Consider the following 17903-nt stretch of genomic DNA (forward strand, 5'->3'; position numbering starts at 1 on the left):
CACCGATCTCCTGGAGCAAGATCACAGCCTCGTCCACCGCCTTGATGTTTGGACTGTCCACGGCCTTGGAGAGGAACTCCACTGCCTACAGCACGAACAAGGCGGAGCCCGTTAGCCCGCACCCCACCTGCACCTTCCCAGGGCCCACCCCGCCCACCTCTGCCGCACCGTCTTCTCTGGCATGTGGATCTTGGCTTGCAGCACCAGGTTCTCGAGGGGCGTGCGCAGGATCTCCGGCACCTGGAAAGGGGCCATCTTCTCCAGCCGGCTCCGCGGGAAGAGGTGGTAGGCAAAGCCTGACTGGCAGCGGCCCGCCCGGCCCCGGCGCTGGATCACGTTGGCTCGTGACACCCACACAGTCTCCAGGCAGGACACCTGGGGGAGGGGGCAGGTGAGCAGCCACACAGACCACACGCCTTCCTCCATGCTCCCCTGTGCCTGGCCTTCACCTCACTCAGCTCCTCAACTGCCCCCCACAGCAGGGACACTGAGATCCCAGAGGTGTGGCCTTCTCCAGACACACAGGCCCAGGGTAGATCTGGGCTGGGGCGGGGCCAGGAGATGGGTGCCACCTTGGTCTTCAGGTCGTAGCGTTCCTCCTTGTGCAGACCGCTGTCCACCACGTGCACAATGTCATTGATTGTGATGGAGGTCTCAGCGATGTTGGTGGCCAAGACAATCTTGCGCACCCCAACGGGAGGCTGCTGGAATATGGCCTTCTGGTCTATCATGGGGATGTTGGAGTGCACTGGCGGGCAGCAAGAACACAATGGTCACGGGCACTGCTCCAGCCAAAACCTCCCCATATGAGGGCAGGCAAGGATTTTGACCCTATTTTGATGAAACTGAAGTCCAGATCAGTAATATGCCCAGTAGAGGTCACAAAGCCAGCAAAAAACTAGTGCAGCCTGTTAAGAAACCCAAGGCCCTGAGCCCCAGGTGAGTCACTCCCCAAGACAGAGGGCAAGCCTGGTGTCGGGGGCCACCGTCCTTGCGCACACACTCTCACCTGGCAGGATGAGGTACTTGCTCTCATGCATGCCCAGGGCCTCCTGGAGGCGTTGCTGCACTCCTTTGATCTCCTGCCACCCAGGCAGGAAGCAGAGGATCCCACCTGTAAAGGGCCCTGTAGGCATGAGCTAGTGGCTCCCGGCAGATGGAGAGCAGGGGGGGCACGGGGCAGAGAAGAAAGCACCCACCTGGTTCCCCGCGGGCATCAATGTGCAGAACCAGATCAGTCACGAGGTCCAAATCGAGAGCGCATTCATCCTCAGACTGGGGTGGGGGAAGAGAGGCCAGTCACAGCCCCGGGGCCAGGGGTCGTGCACAGGACATGGCCACCGCGACTTGGTGAGGTCAAGGCACGTGACACATCACCTCCAACCCTCACCACACCCTTGTCAAGCAGGCCTGATCATTCCCATTTCTAGCAAGGAAACCAAGGCTTGGGAAGGAGGAGGGGAATCCATGGAGAAAAGGCCAGGAGCCGTGGGCAGGACGGGGCGGGCGTATCCCCTCACCTCGTGGTGCCGATGCCGGTGTGGGTACTGGTGCTTGCCCAGCTTGGCCAGGATATCCTCCAGGTAGTGCTCCTTGACAGGGTACATGAAGCCAGGCACCTTGATGACAGGGCAGCCACCAAAGTAGCGGGAGAAGCGCTCGTTATCACCTGTGGCACTCATGAGCACCAGCCGCAGGGCCGGGTTGAGCCGCTGCAGGCCCTTGAGCAGAATCAGCAGGAAGTCCGTGTTCACGTCCCGCTCGTGCACCTCGTCCACGATGACATGGCTCACACCCTCCAGGCTGGGGTTGCTCTGCAGCTTCCGTAGCAGGATGCCCACTGTACAGAAGAGCAGAGCCCCGCCTCGGGCTGGAGGCTTGCTTTCCAACCGCACCTGGAAGCCCACGTTCCGGCGCAGGGAGGGGCCCAGTTCGTGGCTGACCCGCTGTGCCACGGACACAGCCGAGATGCGGCGCGGCTGAGTGATGATCACATTGCAGCGAGCACCTCGGCCCTCGGTCACGTAGCGCTCCAGCAGCAGCTGGGGGATGCGCGTGGTCTTCCCACAGCCCGTGTCCCCGGCGATGACCACCACCGGGTGCTGCTCGATGGCACTGAGGATGGTGTCCCGATGAGGGTCCACAGGGAGCTGGGGGGCCTCCTGCCAGACCGGCCCTCGCCGCCGCCACAGCTCCAGCAGGCTCTGGCTCAGACGCAGCTCCTCTGTTTCTGACAGGGGCACGTAGGGCTTGCCTGTGATAGGGTCACCCAGTGGCCCCGAGTCCTTGCCCAAGGGCAAGATGTCATCACTCTGCAGCCGGAGCTCTGGGGAGATCCATGAACTGTCCATGGGGTACTGGGGGACGGGAGAGGCAAACAAAATGGTGAAGAGAAATACCTTCTTCTCATTTACCCACAGCCAGCCAGACCCTCCACACAATTCACCTTGGCCAGAGGCTATGGCCCACCCACTGGGCAGAACTCAGTCCTCAACTGCCCTGGGACCCTCGTGGGCAAGACGGGACTGCTCAGGGCAAGGGTGCACCCAGGCTCCATCCCCAGTGGGGAAAGCGGGGAGTCACTACCACCTGCTGCAGGTGAAAGCTTTTGGTATGGGTAGATGAAGGCGGGCAGGTAAGGAGGAATGTGGGGCTTCTCTTACGTGGTTCAGGAAAGTCTCTATCTTGCGGAGGATGGGTTCAGGCACCTGGATGGTACACGGCCGGCGCTGGGTCTCACCCAGCTCGCGCAAGGAGGCCAGGTTATACATGGCGTGGGTGAGCGGCTCGTTGTTCCGGTCCACCAGGCCCAGGCTCTGCAGAGGGGACACGGGCGGCTGGTCTATGCCTGTCTCCCCAGAACTGGCCCAGACCTGCTCAGGAGCTTGAGAGAAGTCGTGCAGAGCAACCTCTTTTCTAAGACATTTTTGGGTTTGGGCCGATATGGTGCAGGAGGGAGAAATTAGGAACCAGGAAAATGTTAAGTCTCCACCAAAAAAAAAAAAAAAAAAAAAACAAAGTTAAAAATGATTCAAGAAAAACCAGACCTGGCGTGTCTGAGTGTTACAGCCCCCACCCACGCAGACGGGCGCCACGGAGAATCCTCTCCCCGAGCAGCCAGAGTCCCCACAGCAGCCCAGGCTCACCTCCATGAATCCTCACCTGAGACAGGGGGGCCAGGCCCTGAGCCACCCCGGAACCCAGTCACAGGCTCCTCTGCCTTCGCTGCCTGCCCACCCCTGCCGCATTTCACATCCAGCTGCCACACCTCCACCTGTCTCTGCATGACACCCAGTCCACCGTACAAACATACATGGAAGTTCCCGTAAATACCTACTTATGCAACTTGATAAAATAAGCCACTGGAAGGGAAACTCTCTGTTTTATTTCCCTATATGCCCAAAGCCACCCCACCAGAAATAAGACAAAGCATTCCAACACATTGGGCAAGTGTGGAAAACCAGTCATTTACCCCTATAGTCTGTCATGTCCGGATTCCGCACACCCTCCAAAACCCAGAGCAAACACTCCCTCCTTTAAGAAGTCTACCTGCACAGGGACCAATCCCCTTCCCCCGGCCTCCTCGTGCCAGAACAGAAGAGGTGCCAACAGGGCCACCTTGCTGCAGGGGAGGCCTCTGTCCTTTCCCAGGACTGTGAGAATTTACCTACAGCCTCTCTGACCGGGGGCAGGCAGCTGCTCTCAGAACACTGCTGCCACCTGGAAGCTTGTTCCTTCCTGAGACAGGCCTCTACCATGCTGAGGGTCTTCTCATCACTTTTTTGTTTGTTTGTTTTTGTTTTTTGTCAATGCATTTATTTTTCAGTTTCAATCTAACGGTTGCTTAATAAAATAAGTCAACGAAAAGTGATCTTCTGGGGACAAATGTGGACATTAGCAGATTAAACAATGGTGACAGGTGCAATCTTATTCCAACGTTAGTTTTCACAAATTTGAATTAAATGCTCCCAGGACAGTGGAAATACCCTCCTAAAACAAGAGTTCTTGGGAACAAGTTCATCACTGTTTTTGTCTATCAAATTAAAATTCAGACTTCCTCAAAGTTCTCCCAGTTAGCCCTAGTTCTGTCCTCTTGGGCCACAGGTAATGACACATCCATTCCCTCTCACCATTTACCTGAGCCCATCCCTCTTCAGTTCTCCAGGATCTTGTTACCCCTATCAGCTCTATCTAAAATTCAGTTCCCAGAGCCAAATGTACACCAAAGGTATATCCGACCATTCAGAGTAAAACAGGGCCTCCTTCCTCTCTTATTCTGCAAACCAGACCCCCACGGGTTCAGGTTAACTCCCACAACTGGGGTATCAGCTGACCTCCAAAGCCGCTTCAAAATGATTGCTAGTAGGGCTTCCCTGGTGGCGCAGTGGTTGAGAATCTGCCTGCTAACGCAGGGGACACGGGTTCGAGCCCTGGTCTGGGAAGATCCCACATGCCACAGAGCAACTAGGCCCGTGAGCCACAACTACTGAGCCTGCGCATCTGGAGCCCGTGCTCCGCAACAAGAGAGGCCGCGGTAGTGAAGAGGCCCACACACCGCGATGAAGAGTGGCCCCCGCGTGCCGCAACTAGAGAAAACCCTCGCACAGAAACGAAGACCCAACACAGCCAAAAATAAATAGAAAAATAAATAAAATGATTGCTAGCTGTAAGCCCCACTGCCTTCACCTGGATGTTGATCCCTTCAATCTTCATCCTAGATGAACGTCGCATGGTTTGCTTTGGCCACAAAGCCCAAGTTATCAAGATCTTTCTAGATACCAAGTCTGTCCCTCAACAGAGACAGCATTTCTCCAGCTCCATACCATTCAGGATGAGCAGGTCTCCTCCTGGCTTCACCCAGGTTCCAGCCAACAGTGCTGAAACGGCTGAGCTCACGGGCAAAGCACCTCCACAGGGACTGTGCAGAAGCCCTGGAAACAGCACCCCACAGCCTGACAAGCAAGGCTGGGATACCAGATACTTATGTGCCCAGGCCAAAAGCCTGGCAGTGGTAGATTTCATTTCCTGGAAAAGTGGACCATTTGCCAAGGGTAGCAGGGAGCTCCAAGACATCTCATGCATCACACCAGGGATCATGCACTCACCTTCAGTTTCTTACAAGCCAGGGCTGCCGCCTTATTCTCTGCCTCTGCTTTGCGACGCCCTTTGGCGACAAAGGTCATGGGACAGGGCCAGAGTAGGGTGAGGGTGGACAGCTTGGTCTTGGTGCCCACAGTATGGAACTGCATGAGGTTCTACACAAAGGGCAAGAGAGATGGTTACAAAAAAACAGGGAATGAAAACATCCAGGAGTTCTCAGAATGCCGAGGAACGCAGAGATGGATTTAACCCCCATCTGAGCAGGTACCAAGCATCAGCCACAAACGAAGTGCCACTGGACAGGCAGAAGCCAGCCCTGTGGGGCTGCAGCTCCCAGATCCTGGCCTTGCTTCTCCTGTGGTACCACGATTTCACAGCAGGAAACGGCATCTGGGCAACGCCACTACCTGCCTCCTAGCCCACTGTCCTCTCAGCACTTTCAAAGCAAACAGGTGTGATGGTAGCTGCGGGTTGAAGCTGTCAACATAAGCTAAAAACCAAGCACATCCTGGGGGATCAAAAAGGCCTTGCACCTGGAGAGAAGCTCTGCTTAACCAAAGCCCCTCAGCTTGACAACAAAGATGAAAACCTCAGCAAGTCAGCCACCCCCTCCCCAAACCCTCCTTTCCTGCCCGCAACCCTTGAACAGATATAGGTCTTCCACTCCTACAGTCCCCAGCCCCCTCCCTGTGCTCCAGTGTTCTGACTTCCAATCTGCCCCTGCTGCTTCAACCCTCCAAGGACCTGGAGTTCCCCCAGCTGGCCCAGGCTGGGCTTGGAGAATGGGCATCTTCGGCCCTCCCGTATACCTGTAGTCTCCCTCCCACCTGGTCTGGAGGAAAACCAGACTTGACCAAGCCAGCTCCCCAGTCACACACACTTTTAGGAGACCCAGCTCACCTTGGCTGTGGAGGACGATGTCGCTATCTGAATCACCTTGGCCAGAAGGTTCTTGGGAAGTGGAAACTGGGTCAGAGCCCTAATAGCACTGTCGTCATCTGTCATTTCAAAGGAACCCCCCCTGGGAGGACCGAAAGTTTAGGTGAAAAAGCACTCTCTCTTCCTGGGCCAATTTCACCTGCTCTGAGACCCAGGGGCTAGGATATTGCATAGTTGCAGTAGGCAGCCAGGAGGCTGGGGCATTTCCACTTGGCCTGTGATCCTCTCACAGACACAAAGCACACCTGGCGCTCCCTCAGTTCCCCCAAACAGATAGGAGGGTAGGGGCAGGGGGCAGGCAGAGTAGTTACTGGGCCTCTGAAGGACCCCAGTGTGAGCTGGAGGGAGGGTCCGTGCTGCTGTTTCGCAAAAGCCCAGCCATACAGTACATGGCCACAAATGGCTTTCCCCAAGAACAGGTAGATGTACCAATGAATAACAGAGACACGGACTGAGATGTGGGGCAGGGACCCTCCCATCTCAGAGAAGACTCCCTGGGAACACCCCCCACCCCATGTCAAGGTGCAGCCAGCTTCCCCTGCATTCCCTGCCCCTGGCTGTACCTCGAATCCCTGAGTGGGGTATGGGAGTCCTGCTGGGTCATAGACAGAAATTCAGTGACATCAATGGTCCCCTCTTCTAGCTCTTCCTCCTCATCCTCCTCTTCCTCCCGGCCCAAGGAGCGGGATAGGCCCCCAGGTCCCCCTGGCCGGATGCTCTCAGGATTCAGCTGCCGCCAGGAAGTAGGTGGCATGGTGGGTTCTGGGCGCCACCAGCTGTCAGCCGGAGAGCCAAAGCGATCGGCTAGCACGCGGTATTTGGCTGCATCAAACAGCTCATTCCGGGGACCCAGCAGACCCCAGCCCTGGGGAAAAAAGGGGCGTTGTGAGGGCCCATACCACCCTCACACCTCAGGCTGCTCGGAACCTGCCCAGTTACACCGTAAGTCCCTCATGTGTGGGAGCCATGCTTTTTCACCTGTCTACTCACCTCAGGCCCTAGTCCAGAACTGGGCACAGAGAGAGCACTTAACATGTCTAGCTTCAACAGATGAAAATGACAAGGTAAATTCTTACAGCTATTAAGACAAAAGACCAAAGAAACAAAACAAAACAAAGAAAAACCCCACAAAAACCCCACAGGGCAACGGGAAGCAGATGCATTCACAAAGTGATCTAGAAAGCTTCAGTGAGTGTAGCAATTAGGAAATATGTCGTCTACACCATAAAACAGATATACCTCTGACACAAGAATCCTATGTTGGGAACATACTCTAGAAATAACACCAAACGTTTTTAAAGCCAGTTATACAAAAATATTATTTTAAAATATATTACAGTTTCATTCTTTTTCTAGAGAAAATCAAGTAAGACATTTGCCGAGTCTCTAGCATGTACAAAGCAACATGCTTGCCACCCTGGGCACCATCAGGAGAGATGAGACCTGGTCTCTGCCCTCAAGAAGCTCAAAATCTAAGAGGCAGAAGAAAAATGCAGAAAAACAGAGTCTAAAGAACAAAAAAATAAGCAAGAAGCTAGAAGAACAGGAGTAGCACGTGAATAGAGCACAAGGTCAAGAAATTCAAGTTGGGAGTGGTAAAGACAACACGGGTGAGCCAGGCACATCAAGAGGGTTTCAGACATTACAGCCATGTGACAGTGGACGGCAGGTGCCAGAATCCAGGCACCGCTCCACAGTGCGGCTTCAGCTCCACCTGACTCGTGACAAGCCGAGGAGTGACCACTCACTTCTTAAAACTCTCTCCTCGGGGACTTCCCTGGTGGCTCAGTGGTTAAGAATCCGCCTGCCAATGCAGGGGACATGGGTTCGATCCCTGGTCTGGGAAGATCCTATATGCCGTGCAGCAAATAAGCCCATGAACCACAACTACTGAGCCGGCGCTCTAGAGCCCAAGAGCCACAACTACTGAGCCCATGTGCTACAACTACTGAAGCCCGCACACCTAGAGCCCATGCTCCGCAACGAGAAGCCACCGTAAGGAGAAGCCCATGCACTGCAACAAAGAGTAGCCCCCGCTCACTGCAACTAGAGAAAGCCCGTGCGCAGCAACGAAGACTCAACGCAGTCAAAAATAAATAAAATTAAATCTTTAAACAACAACAACAACAACAACTCTCTCCTCAGATTTCTGAAAGAACCAACTGTAATTTAAAATGTAATCAGGTAGCTAGTGGGAAGCAGCCACATAGCACAGGGAGATCAGCTCGGTGCTTTGTGTCCACCTAGAGTGGTGGGATAGGGAGGGTGGGAGGGAGACGCAAGAGGGAGGAGATACGGGGATATATGTATACATATAGCTGATTCACTTTGTTATACAGCAGAAACTAACACAACATTGTAAAGCAATTATACTCTAATAAAGATGTTAAAAAAAAAAAAAGTAATCAGGAAGGGACTTCCCTGGCAGTCCAGTGGTTAAGACTTCACCTTCCAATGCAGGGCGTGCGGGTTTGATCCCAGGTCGGGGAGCTAAGATCCCACATGCCTCGCAGCCAAAAAACCAAAACATAAAACAGAAGCAATATTGTAACAAATTCAATAAAGACTTTAAAAATGGTCCACATCGGGCTTCCCTGGTGGCGCAGTGGTTGAGAGTCTGCCTGCCAATGCAGGGGACACGGGTTCGAGCCCTGGTCTGGGAAGATCCCACATGCCGCAGAGCAACTGGGCCCGTGAGCCACACTTACTGAGCCTGCGCGTCTGGAGCCTGTGCTCCACAACAAGAGAGGCCGCGATGGTGAGAGGCCCGCGCACAGCGATGAAGAGTGGTCCCCACTTGCCGCAACTAGAGAAAGCCCTCGCACAGAAACGAAGACTCAACACAGTCATAAATAAAAATAAATAAATAAATAAAAAAGAACGTGAATTTCTTAAAAAAAAAAAAAAATGGTCCACATCAAAAAAATCTAAAAAAACAATAAAATGTAATCAGGAAAATTCTACTCACAACAGCAACAATAACCATAGCCTACCTAAAATGAACTTAAAGGAATAGATTTACATATTTTTTTAAAGTATAAAACTTGGTAAAAGAACACAAAATATGGGAGTTCCTGATGATGAAACTTTTTTGCGTAAAGAGACAAAAGCCTCCTAAATTAACCCGTGTAACATAACTCCAATCAAAGTCTGGATAGACTTTCTGGGCATTTGACAAATTGATTGTCAAATCTGTGTGGAAGAACAGATGCATGAGAACAGCAGGATTCTGTGACAGAGAATGTGAAAAGGGCACACCACACACATCCACATGCATGAAAGCACAGCCACTCAGGGCAGGGCAGTACGGGTGCCTGGCCCAAGGCTCAGCCTCCGTGCTTCTGCGTCACATCACCGCCTGCTTACAAGGACGATCTGATTATACAGAAAACACATAGAGCACACTCCCCCTTGGCCTTCCCCAGGACGCCAGCATGCTTTACCTCCCTGCCTCCCACTCACATCCCCCCCCCCCCACAACAAGGCCATGAGATGTTCCTGATGATGAGCACCCACCCAACCCGCTTCCCTTCCAGGGCTCCCCGTGCTGGCTCATGCTTCCCCACCAACCCGCTCTTCCTCCCTCCTCCATCTGACGAGTCACTGTCTTTTCCAGCTCTTTAATAACCCCAGAAGAAAACTCCTGCACTGCTGCTACTGGCATTCTCACCTATCCTGTGCCCCCAACTCTGGTCTTGCCTGACCCCACTGCTATTAGGGACTATTCCTAAAGGCAAACTCAGCTGTGTCATTCCAACAATTACCACCGGTCAGCAGACCTAGCATCCACAGGATCAATCAAGACTCCTACTTGAGATACCTAAGGGCTTGGTGTTCTGGCTCCTGCCCACCTGTTCGCACCATCGCCAAGCACTCAGACCCACGTTCACAATCCTCTAGTTGCTCGCGTGCACCCAGGTCCCATGCCTCTGCGCCCTCTATCTGGAGTGCCCTCTCCATCCCTGTCCCTGGAAAACTTCTACTCACTCTTCAAGAATAGCCTGCTTTATTCAGGAGGCTGAGGTGCACCTCTCCCCTCATGTGGGTGCTTCCTCTCTGGGCTGTGGCTGCCCCAAGAGCACCCTCAGTCACCTCTGTGCTGCCAGCACCTCACACCAAGCCTGAGGGCAATGCTTAACAAACACATCTAGTTTGGGAGGAAAAAAGCTGAACAAATTTCAGTACAAATATTGGGAATGAATGGGCTATACACTCCAGAATATATACAGAACTCCCATAACTCAACAACAAAACAATCTGACTAAAAATTGGGCAAAGGACTTAAACAGACATTTCTACAAAGAAGATACATAAATGGCCAATAAGCACAAGAAAAGATGCTCAACATCTCTAATCATTAGGGAACTGCAAATCAAAACCACAGTGAGGGCTTCCCTGGTGGCACAGTGGTTGAGAATCTGCCTGCCAATGCAGGGGGACACGGGTTCGAGCCCTGGTCTGGGAAGATCCCACATGCCGCAGAGCAACTAGGCCCGTGAGCCACAACTACTGAGCCTGCGCGTCTGGAGCCTGTGCTCCGCAACAAGAGAGGCCACGATAGTGAGAAGCCCGCGCACCGTGATGAAGAGTGGCCCCCGCTCGCCGCAACTAGAGAAAGCCCTTGCACAGAAACGAAGACCCAACACAGCCAAAAATTTAAAAAATTTTTAAAATTAAAAAAATTAAAATAAATTTAAAAAAACCACAGTGAGATACGACCTCATACCCATTAGGATGACTACTATAAAATAAATAAATAAAATGAAAGAAAACAACAAGCGTTAGTGAGGCTGTGGAGAAATTAGAACACTTGTGCACTGTTGGTGGGAATGTATAATAGTACACTATGGAAACAGTGTGGCAGTTCCTCAAAAAATTAAGAATAGAATTACCATATGATCTAGCAATTCCAATTCTGGGGATTAAAAGCAGGGTCTTGAAGAGATATTTGTTCACTGCAGCCTTATTTCACAATGGCCAAAAAGTGGACCCAAGAGTCCATCAATGGATGAATGGATAAACAAATGTGATACATACATACAATTGAATATTATCGGCCTTTACAAAGAGAGAAACTCTGACACTTGCTACAACATGAATGAACCTTGAGAACATTATGCTAAGTGACATAAACCAGTCACAAAAGGACAAACACTGTGTGATTTCACTTATGTGACAAGTAGTCAAATTCGCAGAAACAGAAAGCAGAATGGTGGCTGCCAGGGACTGGGGGGGGGAAGGGAGGATGGGGAGTTGCTTACTGGGTATAGAGATTCAGTTTTCCAAGATGAAGAAGTTCTAGAGACTGGGTGCTCAACAACGTGGCTGCACTTAATACTATTGAACTGTACACTTAAAAGTGGCTAAAATGGTAAATTTTATATTTTGTGTATTTTACCACAATTAAACATACAAACAAAAAAGGCTATGAGCATAGATAGAGAACAGAGAACGGGCTGGGGAGGAATGTGACGACAACTTGCTCACATGGTCTCGGTTTAAAGTGCCTTCTACATCCAGGCAGAAAAAGCATCCTCACCCTTGGCACTAGAGACATTTTGGACCAGGTAATTCTTTGTGTGAGGGGCTGGCCTGTGCACTGTGGGGCGTTTAGCAGCATCCCTGGCGTCACAGCAGGTAGCACTCTTCTCCTTGTGGCCGCCAAAAATGTCTCTAGACGTTACCAAATGTCCCCTGGGGGGCAAAATCCCCCCCAAATTGAGAACCCCTGAGGTAGAGGTGCTCTAAGGGAGACAGCGATTTCCAAGACATTAAACACAGAAAGGATGGTTGAATTTCTGAGAGAGAAGATTTCCCCAGGCAGAAGGAGTACAGAAAAAGGAGATGTTTATAGAGAGTGGGAGAGGAAGAGGAGCCTGGAGTGACCCAGAGACAAGGAAAGCAGGTATAACCCAGGGGCTGAGGAAAAGATGCCCAGCAGTGCCAAAGCCACAGACCATTCAAGCAGAGCAAGGACTGAGGAGAGGCTAGTGAGCCTGGCAAAGCTGCCCCAGTCAGCCAACAATCACCAGGCGCTATGAGGATGTGAAGGGAACCAGCAACCACAGCATGGGCTATAATGCTGGAGTGGAAAGAATGCAAACCACAAGCACGGAGAGCTGTGTGCAGGGAAGCAGGGCCTGGGGAAGGGATTACAACACTGAAGAATTTTTTTTGGCTGTGCTGCGCCGCTTGCGGCACCCTAGTTCCCCAACCAGGGATCGAACCCGTGCCCTCGGCAGTGAAAGTGTGGCATCCTAACCACTGGACTGCCAGAGAATTCCCCAACACTGAAGAATTTTTGATGCTTACAGAAAAGAATCAGATGAGGAAAGATCTGAAAATTAAATAAAAGTGTGGGAGACAAGATGGAGAAGAGAGACAGAGAGGACAGAGAAAAGAGAAGGGTCGTGTGGGAGCCCAGGATAGGAAGAGGGACCTTGCCTCCTCAGACCCAGGAGAAGCAGTGACAATGAAGGTCTGCAGACCATGAGCAGGAGAGAAGCTGAAGGAATACAGCTTTGTCCTTGTCAAGAGCAAAGACCTAGGAATGTGAGGAAAATTCAAGGTTGGCACAGCCATGAAGGGAGCCAATTAGGGATGGAAAGAAAGGCTGGGAGCAACAATGAAGGTCTAGGAAATGCTGCACAACCAAAAACTGAAAGCAACCCACGTCCCACCACTGGGAAGTGAGAGAAGTGACTATTATTCTTCCACTGTAAGAGAGGACTATGTGGCTACAAGGAAAAACCTAAATACATGAAATAACAGGGAAAGAAAAACAGAAACCAAAATAGAAGTCTCACCATGGTGCTGTACAGAGGGAGTGTTCTCCATAAAGGAGTTCTTCTCTGTGGTTTTTGAAACCACAAAAAGTAGATAACTACAGTGGCAAGAAAATAATATTAATCTATTCCGTCACTGGCTGAAACAAAAAAGGAACCACAAGGTGGGAAGGGCCTAGCACAGGTGAGTGGTTGAACATCCTGCCAACCTAAACCTAGGTGCAGCCAACACCAGAAAGACCGTCACTTCAAGGAGTTCTCAGGAGGGAGGTCTGCATCGTTTTCACTACGGGAGGGTCACCTTGAACAGCTGGCAGGCCGCAGCTGCAGCCTGCCTCTCAGCGTCGATCTTCTTGCTGCCATAGCCTTCTACCTCCACGCTCTTGGGCCACTTTATGTGGAGGGTGACTTTCTGAGGAAGAGAAGAGAGAATCAGGACTCTTGCCTCTCTAGACTACAAAGATATAACAAACCACATGGAGAATCAACAGCAAAGCTGTAGACCTCATGGCAGCAGGGCTGAGTGCAAGACAGAACCCCAACCCCATCATTAACTCCTTGAAAGGCTCAGACTCCCCCACCCTCAAGCCACTGTCCCACCTCAAGCTGTTTTGCTTCTTCAAAGTGCCATGTTCTAGCCAGAGGGCAAGGTGGGACCCATCTTTATCCTTAAAAATTTTCATTCAGAATGGTTTGCCTGCATGCTCCCTGTGGGTCCCAGGACCTACAAGACTCTGGGAGCAGGAATTATCATCAATTCTAACCCTCTACAGTTCCAGTTAGTTGGAAGGGACCAAATCCAGGGCCCAGTACAGAGGCCTGTCTTACACAAGATGAGAATGTCTCACTTCACTTGCCCGTGTTCCCCTTCCCTAAACCAGGCTCTTCTCCAGACTTAGCTTTGCTCTGAGATTCTCTGCTAACCATTCTCAATTCAGAAAACCCACTCTATGGCCTCCCTGACAAGAAATCTGAGAGAAAAAGAGCAGCCAGTCTCTTTCCTGAGAATCAGACCAACATGTCTCCTTGCCACCAGCAGAGTTACCTTTTTCTTTGGTCCATTTGTGTGCACGTAGACCAATTTGTCTTTTGCATGTGAGATGCCAAGGGCTCTTCCAATCACACTGTTGAGAAGATTTTTGGGCTGTGGAAACTCTTTTAATAGGTCCCTAGAAGCTAAGAGAATAAGAACAAAAGCATTATAGCTGTGCTTTTTCTTCTAAAAACTCCATGGGGTGTGTATCAGGACAACCCTGGACTGGATACTGAGGATGTTGGCTCATGATCCCAAACCACCCAGGAGCATCTTAAGAAGGAGGGAGGATGACTTCAGGGTTTACAGGGGACAGTGGGGCTAGAGCCAATGCACGATCATCTCCTGAAATAGAAGGGCCAATGCCCCCCACACCACAGAGGGGAACCAGCCAGGATCCTCTTCCCCACCCAAGCTCCCGACTTAACACATCAGCTACAGAAGCCTACATGACAACAACCACCCCAATCTGATGTCTGAAAGAACGCACTAAACAAAAAACAAAATCAACCACACACACACAGTGGAGATCAAGACAATGCAAGGCCCCTCCTAAAATAACAGACACACAACAGGGAGGATTGGCTGCGGAGTCTGAATACCAGGCCCCAGTTCTCAACTCTACCTCAACACCGTGCAAAAGGCCTCCCCAGAGCCAGATTATGTGTAGGGACACTGATTAGAGACCTCCTTAGCTTAGACACGGGCATGAGCTATTCCTCCCGGGAGTTCACTGCAGTGAACCAAGTGGAGGCAGGATGCATCAAACACCGTGAGAGGTAACTTACTATTTTTTACTTGCACTTTGGATCAATCCCAGAGCACAAATGGGTGAGATGTCCACCTAGAAGCAGCTTGTGCCAAACACAGGACTTAGACCATGAAGAAGCCTGCTGAGAGTGGCTGAAAACTAAAGGAAGAGCCCCAAAGCACCAGAGTGGACCTTCAAGAGATGCAGTCAGAGACCAGCAGAAAGGATGGGAAGCCTTTTCATTCTCCACCCACAGTCTCTGGCATTATAATTCAGCTCCAAAAAGTAATTTTGTAGGGGGTACATATATGCACCTGTGCACCTGCATGCATCAATCATAAGTCACCTGGAGAGCTTCATCACAGCACTGCCCACACTGATCCCCACAGGGCACTTGAGAATGGCAATGATGTTAGGGAAGTCTGTATTTTGAAAAAGCTCCTCCAGGAGTTCTGCTGTAACTCTGTTGCCTGGGTTGAGGCTATTTCCTTGGAGCAGACTCCTGTGTCAACTCGCCAAGAGGGAGGATTCTGCCTGGCCCTGTCTCCCTCTAAATGTTAACTTGTAAAGCAACTAAGAATCGAGTAGTCGAGAAACAGTACGTAAGGAGACTCAAAGGCTTTCCATCCCACAGAAGAACCCAACTTTAAGTAGCCCACTAGACACACATGTAACAGCAGACATGCACTGGTACCCCCTCCAGCTCTACAGGACAGAGGCTGGCTCTCTCTGTCCATCTTTGATGGGCAGGGATGCTCTTACCAGTTTCACTTCCTGCACCATTCAGGAGGTACCGCGCTGGGGTCCACTAGAGCAATCATTCTGTCTCTATTCGAGATTCTGAAGTCTCAGGTGTATTTTGAGCTCTTTGCCTTTCTCACAACAGCGAGGATGTGCTTAACCTTGATGCTCTAACCCTTGACCACCGACGTGGCAGGAACGGGACGTTTACCTGTTTTCCCCAACTCCCTTGGGTACGCCCCTATCACCTATTGTTGCCAGGTGCAAGCGCTCCAGTCCCAGAACCTCCGCGCTTGGAGACCATTTGGGCCTGAGCCACACCGAGCTTTACAACAGCAGGGCTCCGGCCCGCCACTGAATGGCGGTCTCAGCCATACAAGAGAGGACCCGACCCCAGCCCGCGCCTCTAGCTCTGTCATCCCCCGAAGTCAAGGGCGTCGCAGCCTGGCTGCCCCTGCCCTCACCGTTCACCATGCTCCCGTCGCCTTCCCCAGGCCCGTCGGGGGCCGCCCCCGCCTCAGCCTCGGCGGCCGCCTTCGTGCTGTCAGGGTGGATGCAGCCTGTCGAGAGGCCGCGCGGGCGTCCCTGTCGCCCGGGGATGTAGGGAGCCAGCGGCCGCAGGCGCGGAGAGACGCCGGCGGCCAGCGCCATGAGTCTCCTGGCGGCCGCCATCTCGCTCCCGCCCGCCCCCGCGACTCGGGATCCCGGCAGGGACAGGGTAGAAGGGCAGGAGCGGGCGGCCCGGACGCCGGGCGCCCCCTGCCGGACGGGCGGACCCGGGACCGAGCCGAGATGGCTCCCGCCCCACGCAGCCCAGGGCCTCCAGCGCTGCACGCTCCGGTCAACCGGTGGGCCGACCAGACCAGGGCTGGAACCCTGCCGAAATCACTCCCCCAGTAAATCCAACCCACAGACTCGTCATCTGAAGCTGAGGCAGGAAGAGAGAGGGGGGCTTCTTGGGAAATAGTACAGGCCTTAGCTTAATGTCCATCCAAGGAAATGAACTTGAAGTTCCCTCTAGGTCCTACCCATTGCGGGTAAATACCTCCCACATGCCCTTGCAAAGTGGCCTGCACTCCCGGCCAGCAGAGCCTAAGATCATTGCTAAGGTGGGGCACAGCCACCTCATTTAATGGCTTGCAAAGTAAACCTGGTGAAGAATCTGGAGCCAGGACAGGGAAGACCTCTTGAACATAAGCAAACCAGGTTTACTCTCCAGAGCTGGAGTCAAAGATGTAAAGTACCCAACTTGGACACTGTGCCCAAGAACTGAGCTGTTCCAGCAGTGAAAGTCTGAAGCTGCTGTTCTGTGCTTGTTTGAAAGCCAGATGGGATTCTGCTTCCAAACTACTACACCTGGGTTCTGGCCAGGCTCATTCCTCTTCCTCTTCTGGCACTGAGGAGCAGGGTTTTGGGTCAGGTGGGAATCAGACTGGATCTGCATGTTGGGGCAGCAGCGGTGACAGCAAGGGCCTCAAGGCCTCCATCCCTTGGAAGGAGGCCTTGGTCAGAGGTTGGCAGTGCAGTTTGGGTGCAGCTGGCGGTGGGGGGCTGTTTGTTGTTTGTCTTATAATTCTAGATGTGATTCCGACGATCCCCTGAAGAGCTTGTTAAAACATTACTGGGAGCCACCCCCCCAGAGTTTCTTAGTCACTAGGTCTGGAATAGGGCCCAAGATCTGCATTTTTAACAAGTTTCCAGATAATACTGAGGTTGCTGGTCTGGGATCACACTCAGAACTGCTGGCCTATGGCAAGAACAGGGATTTGAGTCCTAACACTTGGGCTTAGCCCCAAGTCTACCACGTGCCAGCTGTGAACCTTGGGCCATTTTATCACTGGGGAAAATTAGGACAAACTTGCTCTACTCATTTGGTATGGCTGTGGTTAATATAAAATGGGGGGCTTCCCTGGTGGCGCAGTGGTTGGGAATCTGCCTGCTAATGCAGGGGACACGGGTTCGAGCCCTGGCCTGGGAAGATCCCACATGCCGCAGAGCGGCTGGGCCCGTGAGCCACAACTGCTGAGCCTGCGCGTCTGGAGCCTGTGCTCCGCAACGAGAGAGGCCGCGACGGTGAGAGGCCCGCGCATCGCGATGAAGAGTGGCCCCCGCTTGCCACAACTGGAGAAAGCCCTCGCACAGAAACGAAGACCCAACACAGCCAAAATCAATCAATCAATCAATCAATCAAACATACGCATCTGATTCAAGATCCTCATTAAAAAAAAAAGAAAAAAAAAAATGGGAATGTTTGGAAGGGGGCTTTGCAGAGTGCTCTGATAGAGACGCCTCTGCCCTCTGAGATCTGAGACAACAGGGGACAGGTCCCTTAGAAGCAGACCCAGGGCAAAATGGGGCAGCTTCAACTCCTGCTCCTCCATTCCCTCCTTAGTGGGTTTTTAACCAGGAAAGGGCAAAAAAGGGAAGGTGGCCCTGGCAGCAATGGTCTGACGTCACAAAGGGACATCACCATCCATGTCAAACACCCCTACCCAGATCGTCCATATAGGGATGGCAAGACCCTTGGGGCAGAACATGATTTACAAGGGCTCTG

General features: G+C 52.2%; 1 protein-coding gene across 6 annotated transcripts in view; it reads right to left on the reverse strand.

Moving 5' to 3' along the window:
* DHX30 (DExH-box helicase 30) overlaps positions 1 to 17903 on the reverse strand; it is a 31801-nt gene that overhangs the window by 1659 nt on the left and 12239 nt on the right. For 5 of the 6 annotated variants that reach the window (XM_057554358.1, XM_057554355.1, XM_057554357.1 and 2 more), the window contains 12 exons: positions 13870 to 14000; positions 13126 to 13236; positions 6603 to 6904; positions 6001 to 6121; positions 5106 to 5255; positions 2664 to 2816; positions 1521 to 2357; positions 1200 to 1275; positions 1010 to 1114; positions 573 to 748; positions 169 to 375; positions 4 to 85 (listed from right to left, as the gene is read on the reverse strand). In XM_057554358.1, the coding sequence (XP_057410341.1) occupies positions 4 to 85; positions 169 to 375; positions 573 to 748; positions 1010 to 1114; positions 1200 to 1275; positions 1521 to 2357; positions 2664 to 2816; positions 5106 to 5255; positions 6001 to 6121; positions 6603 to 6904; positions 13126 to 13236; positions 13870 to 14000 (2451 nt within the window). Of the gene's footprint in view, positions 1 to 3; positions 86 to 168; positions 376 to 572; positions 749 to 1009; positions 1115 to 1199; positions 1276 to 1520; positions 2358 to 2663; positions 2817 to 5105; positions 5256 to 6000; positions 6122 to 6602; positions 6905 to 13125; positions 13237 to 13869; positions 14001 to 15813; positions 16052 to 17903 lie in introns of those variants that run through there. The other variant, XM_057554354.1, reaches the window with a different exon arrangement.

The sequence above is a fragment of the Balaenoptera acutorostrata genome, chromosome 10 (assembly GCF_949987535.1).
Source record: "Balaenoptera acutorostrata chromosome 10, mBalAcu1.1, whole genome shotgun sequence".
Taxonomy (NCBI): domain Eukaryota; kingdom Metazoa; phylum Chordata; class Mammalia; order Artiodactyla; family Balaenopteridae; genus Balaenoptera; species Balaenoptera acutorostrata.